The 6707-nt window shown below is 46.1% G+C and overlaps 1 protein-coding gene across 1 annotated transcript; it reads left to right on the top strand.

Moving 5' to 3' along the window:
• The first annotated feature begins 239 nt into the window (after window positions 1–239).
• Window positions 240–6492, top strand: cdc42ep3 (CDC42 effector protein (Rho GTPase binding) 3). Its single transcript, XM_035664061.1, has 2 exons — window positions 240–521; window positions 4652–6492. Exon 2 carries the CDS (start codon window positions 4885–4887, stop codon window positions 5956–5958), a length of 1074 nt encoding a protein of 357 aa, XP_035519954.1. The 5' UTR covers window positions 240–521; window positions 4652–4884; the 3' UTR covers window positions 5959–6492.
• Window positions 6493–6707: the final 215 nt, after the last annotated feature.

Below are 6707 nucleotides of genomic sequence, written 5' to 3'. Positions count from 1 at the left end.
AGAAGAAAAGATTTTTTGTTTGATTGAAGCACGCCGGTCTCCACTAACAGCCGAGCTCACGACTCCTCTACATCTGCTTTTGTTTCATCCTTCCCCTCCCACACTACACACAACAACCCCCTCAACCATCCCTCTCTTCCTCTCTGCAGCAGTCCCAGGCAGCTGTACTCTCTGTCTCCAGCTTGCCTGACGCTGCTGCAGTGGTAAAGCAGAGAGAAAAGAGAGAGAGAGAGGAAGAAGAGGGGGGGTTGAGGGGACGTGTAGGAGGAGACTTGACTTGCTTCAGAAGGGAATAGGAGCCGGAGCGCAATTCCAAAACAGCTGTCCGGCAGACGTCCCAGTCGACAGAAGTGCAGCCCCGAGGCAGAGACAGGAGGCAGGGCAGTGTCAACATGCCACAGGAGCAGCAAAGCAGCCACTGAACACACACATACAGACACACATCAACCTGGGGCTGCAGCATTCGGGAGAGCACCAGGAACCTGAGGAAGGATCAAGATCTGCCCATCGGAATATCTGAGGTGAGTGGGAACATGCTTTATTTCACACTCTGCTGTGACAGTAATCTGAATTAGTAGATAGGATGCAGTTTGCCGGCTGTCATGGAAGTGTCGAGGTTTTTTCGGGAATGTCTGGAGCAGAACGGGATATTGCCTAGTAACAGTGAAACGTGCCAAAGCGTGCATGGTAAGTTAGGTTGTATAGGAGCGTTTGTCCAGCAGACGCTTTCATACATGTAACACAAGAGCTGCACTGTTAAAAGCAACATGATATCCTCCCTGCTTTCCAAGAGAGACATTTTTAGTCGGGCTACAAGCTTAAGGCATGTTCCCCTGAAAAGCTTTGCTTTTATCTCTCCAGGGGAGCAGATTTGGAGGAGGTTTTTACCGGTACACTGGGAGGAAAAGATTTCTTCTGCGTTGCCAGTATATGTTGACACTGCCCTTCATGTTTCATATGCTTTGATTCGGTTTCCTGCTCATCTCTGCCAAGGATAACTCTGGCAAGTGCCGGCCATGCTTGCGGGTGGCACAAGGGGAGCGAGAAAGAAAGACAGAACAAATACTCCACCCTGCTATTCACCCTGCACCACCACCAGGCCCCCAAAAGTTAGGCCTTTGCCTATAATTGAGGTTTTTTTATGTAACAAACAGCTCAGTCTATTCTGTAAGGCTACCATTACCCTCTGTGGTATGTGCATTTGCTTTTTATAACAGCCCCAAAGAGAGGGTCTTTCTGCTATTCAAAGGCGTGACAGAAATCAAGGCCATGGTTAGATGTTAGAAGTGTATTTGGAAAACTTCAGTCTTCCACAAAGTTGCTTTGAAGAAACAGTGGGAGGAGTACATGTGTGTCTCCTACACACTGATGATGTTACACTGACCACAACTACTACAGAAGTGCAGAATAGCATGCTATTTTTCAACACCACTGATGTGAAATGTCATCACGGTAAGCCCATCACAGGAGGAATATTTAGGGGATTTCTATTTTAAAGAATGGAGAAGTCATAGACAGGTCATATTTTCAACAGCTGCTCTCTTTGTACATCCTTCATCGCCGGCTTTGGAGCAGTTTGGCAGTGAACTGGAAAGCATCATCAAACTGTAGCATTTGTTTAGGCTACAGTAGAGTTACACTTCCTCTAAGAATATACTGACCCAGTTATATCGCACGTGACTTTTAGGTGTCCAGAAATACCCAGACAAATTGCGAGCCGTTAGTTTAATTACCAGATACCAACCCTACATTTATCTGCCCCCACACACTCCAACTTTCATCACCTCACTCCTTCTGCTGCCCCCCTCACTAATAACTAACCCTCCAAGCACAAACTGATGAGGCAAAGCTCCATTTTTAAGGAGGCTGGAGTGGCTCCAGATCACTTCATGCCCAGACAGATAGCTCTTGCTGACCCAATGACACAGTGGCTTCATCCTGCAGCTTCCATTATAACTGGATGGCTGCTCAGGCAAGCAATTTTGAAAGGAAGGTGCCATCCGATCCCCACTTCCCCAGAGGTGTAAATTAACACCGCGACTGCATTCTGGGGAGGTGGCGCCGCCAGTCAACACGTGCCACGCCGCCTCTTATTGGGCCAGTTCCAAAACGAGGGTGCAAAGCTGGCCTTGGCTTTGAGACCAGAATACACCTGCTCAACGATTAACAGCCTGCAGAGACACAAATGGATTGATTGGGTCAGCAGAACCTAAGGGTCCATCCTGGGATATCCTGAGCTGTTGTAATTGATTTATTTCCTTTTGATCCAAGATAAGCTTAACTGGCATTGCTATGGCTCTTGAGATTCTCTACATATACTCACATCAATACTAATTTAACCAAGCTCTCATTAAATTAAACCTTATACAGCTCCCTAAAAGAATGTCATGAGGATATTGTTTTCCTCAAACTTTGCTGTTGGCCTCTGGAATTCCAGTCATATTTGTCATATAAGCCAAACTGAGCCACCAGCAGGATGGCTGACGTGAAGGTCAGACCTCCAGGCTTTCACTGCACCAGCTGACTTCTCACGGGCCACAAGTGTTGACCTTGGGTAGGATGCACCGCAGAGTTGAGTTGGAGTTGGATTGCTCGTCCACTGGAAGTTCTGTCCATACTATTGATTTCATCTATAATAATGCATGGGCTGTGCGTTTTCTCATGCCACTGGAGAGCAGAGGGTCCACACAGGCCAGACAGATGTTATAATTTCATTAGAGCAGACCAATAATCAATACATTTGGTATGTTTCAGCCAGCAGTGACCTCATGTTCTTGGGAATAGTGTTGCAAAAGTTAATACAGATATAGATATGTGCACTCTGAGCCCACAGGAAGCAGCTTTTGGCGTGGAGGTGCATTTGTTTCACTTCCTATCCAAGCCCTATTTTCCACTGCAGCGAGCATCAGCTGTCAAGGTCAGACAGGATTGAGGAGCAGCAGCGAGAGGGAGAGACACTACAAAAGGAAAAAAAAACAAGTGGGAGGAAGCGAAATGGAAGAAAAAGAATGAGAGAAAAGCTTCAGCTAAACAAGTGAGGGATTTGGCTGTACCCCCCCCCCCTTCATCAAACACTGCAGCACTCCTCTCCCCGCTTCCCTTTCTCTCCCTCACTATTAGCAAACAAACACGCTCTCCTTCGCACACATGGCGTGCATTCAAAACCGCTATCTCTCACGAGCGAAGTCAGGCACCTCGCACATACGCTCACACTCACACCAGCACTCGAATACACAAGACCCTTGGAGAGCGGCGTTGCCATTCAACACACTCACACATGTTCTGCATCCCTCAGTGTTTGTCATGGCTATATATAGCGTCATAGTGCTTGCTGGCTGACAGGTTTATTCGAGTGAGAAGATTTCACCTTCAAGACAGTTCATTACAGTTGTGGCTCTCATGATAGGTATTGGCGCCTAAACGGCACTTCATCAAACAGGTTGGAAACACAAGAATGCATGTTCAAAATGGATGTCAGCGCAATGGTTTCCAGGCTGCTATTTGGATTCAAATACGTAGCAAGTGTCTGTCTCTCTGGCTCCACACTAATGTGCCTGCTGAATAAACATAGCCTACTTAAAGTGTCTCTGATAAGGCTGATGCAGTGTGTCTCTATGGGGTCGGTTGCAGCAGGAATGTGGATGTTTTGTCAGTGAAACCTTTTTTCTTTTTTGGAGGGGGGGGGGGGGGGACTTGACCGCCCAGGCACTTTCGTCAGACGGTCAACTGCTGACAGACCTCTCATAAGTAAATATGTCTAATAAATGGGCAAGCTCTCTCCTAATCTCTCCCACCCCCCCATCACACACACACACACACACACACACACACACACACAAACACACTGTCAACTCCCTTCCGAGTGTTTTTCCCTTTCTCCTTGGTTGCTATGTCATTTCAAACGGTCAAACCGATTCTCTCCTCTTTTTACTGAGTTCATCCTAAACTAAGCTGGCTGCCAACTTGGTGACATTCTCGGTTGGGTTTATAATGGAAAAGCTCTGAGAGGGCAACATGCAATCAGGCACCTTTTTATCAAATCCAATACCTCCTTAATAATGTTTACCCATCCTAATGTATTGTTCAACCTAGCTGGTATCTCAGCCCTTATTAAACTTGGAGCCAACCCTCTGCCTATCAAATCAATTCACATCTCGTCTGCGTCACCTTCTTTCTTAAGATCCACTTGCTCAGTAATCCTTCATTCTCTCACACAATCCCCCTAAAACCCTTTACTCCCCTCTTTCTCCCCTCTGGACCATCTTTTTCTATCTCTGTGCGTGTCTGAGCAGTAGCTTGTTCCTAAAACAGGCTGCCCTGCTCTGATCCTACTAAAGTCTCCTCTCCCAATCTGCGGTCCAGCTGTTCCACATTAGCACATCCAGAGTTGTGGAGGCCAAAGGAGGCTCATGTGTGGAAATGTGAATAGAGCAGAAAAAAGCCTTAGACCCAGGCCTCATCCTCCTCTGCTCTGGCTTCTAAGCTCGCCAGATGCAAGATGAGGATGAGGATTTTTTTTTTCTTGCAGGATCCAGAGTTTATTTGTGGGACTTTGTGACCAGATTTCTTTTTCTGGAAAGCAGGACAGGAGTTTTATATCAGTAGCAGCTGCAAAAATGCTGACATATTCTCTATTTGTCTCTGATTTCAGGAAAGTGGCCATTTGACCTTTCTACATCGTCGGACATCACCAGTCCTGCTTGGAATCCCATTTCCTGATCGATGCTGCAATTGCTGAAATTATTTTTGGAGTCCTGCATGACCGGTGTGTTACTGAGAATGTAACTCGAGCTTCTCCCCTGGGGAACTGTAACGTCCAGAACTTATAGAGCACTTCCGACTTTTCTATCCTGCATATCTGAGACCTCTTCCGCAGTTACAGCCATGCCAGCAAAAGCGCCCATATACCTGAAACCCAACAATAATAAGAAGGGAAAGAAATGTCGCCTCAGAGATATTTTGTCCCCAGACATGATCAGTCCACCGCTTGGGGACTTTCGCCACACCATCCACATTGGCAAGGGTGGGGAGAGAGATGCCTTCGGAGACATGTCTTTCCTCCAGGGAAAGTATGAACTCCTACCCGGGAAGGGGGACGTCCATCCTCAGTATGGCATCCAAAGTGAGTTTCTGAGAGCTAACAGCACCGGTGATGCTTCCTTTGCCGAAACCCCTTCTCCGGTGCTCAAGAACGCCATCTCCCTCCCAACTATTGGTGGTTGCCAGGCACTTACCTTGCCCCTGATCTCCTCCACTGTGTTCTCCATGCCTCCGGAGCCGTTGGAGGACATCATTGGGCCTACAGCTCCCATGAAACCTGACAGCACAGAGGAGGTAGAGATCCTGCAGATGGATGCTTTGTTGCGCTCCATGGACGTCTTCAGCAGCGAGCCTTCGTCTCCCTCCAAGGATATCCAGTCGAAGCCTGACGTCCTCCTGGATCTGCTTGAAAACACAGATAAGTCCACCTCTAAGGCAGTTGCCAAAGTGAACAAAATAAACAAGAGTGAAACCAGGTTTGACAAGCCATCATCCTATTATATCAACGGTCACAGCAACAGCACCTTCAAAGCCAATGGAAGCCTGAACAGCAACACAAGCAGCGACAGCTTTGACAGCTTTATCGGTAAAGGGGACTTCCAGAACAAGATCTGCAATGGCAGCCTCAATGGCAATGGCAACTGCAATGGTTATGGACATTACAACAATGACATTACTATGGGCTTCAAGCAGGAGCTCTCAAAGTGCAATGGAGAGTGGGTGGACAGGGACAGTGGGGTGGAGGAGGGCCGCATCTGTGATTTTGAGTTTGAGTTTTCCAAGGAGAAGAGCACGTCACAGGATTCCCTCGCCCAGATCACGGGGTCATTCCTCTCCCTTGAACTTGATCTGGGCCCATCCATCCTGGACGATGTGCTCAACATAATGGATAAACCCGCAGTGAAGAGCAGGCCTTGAGCTGCGCTGAGGCCCCAAGAGGAGAAAGGGAATTATTAAACTATAGCCATGAGGAGAGAAAGACTCAAAAAGCAATCAAAATGGTGTCTGGATATATCATTGAGATGAAAATGAGCTACAATAGACAGAGCTGCTTATGTTTTTATTGTCAAAACATATAACTATTCTAGCTTCTATGGAGTGTTGATTCTTCTTCTTTTTTGTTTGCCATGCCAGCTGCATGTTTAAAATGCATGTACTATTGAGTTACAGCTAAAACACAGCCATCGTGCCTTTGACTGTAAAAATGCTACATGATAGATTTGTGTTCTTAGGTTGACTCCCACAGCATATACATAATAACTTTGAGGTCCTTTTGCTTTTTTTTTTTTACACAGTGTTAAACATATTGCATTTTGTGACTTTAAGTGTGTTTAACAAAGCTTTCTTTTGTTTGTCACATAATTCATTTGCCACATGACTATTTCAAACAACAGAACACTATGCATATTTGTGTTTTTAAAGTTTTAACACAAATAAATTACTTTTGTCCTATTCTGGCTAATTTCTTGTAGATAATGCATGCATACACCAGAACTGAAAGCTAATTCCAAAAATGATAACTCAAGAGAAGCTGAAACTCAATATAATGCTGGAAAAATATGCAGCACAAAAGCGAAAAAGGCAAACAAGAAAGATACCAAAGAAAGAAAGAGCTACAGAGTGACAGAGAAAGGAGGATAGAATGGATTTATTTTCTCGCCTCTGGC

Source organism: Morone saxatilis, unplaced genomic scaffold (assembly GCF_004916995.1).
Source record: "Morone saxatilis isolate NCDOM2014 unplaced genomic scaffold, NCSU_SB_2.0 Contig19, whole genome shotgun sequence".
NCBI lineage: Eukaryota > Metazoa > Chordata > Actinopteri > Moronidae > Morone > Morone saxatilis.
The sequence above is the reverse complement of the archived record's forward strand: the minus strand, read 5'-3'. Positions and strand labels throughout refer to the sequence as shown.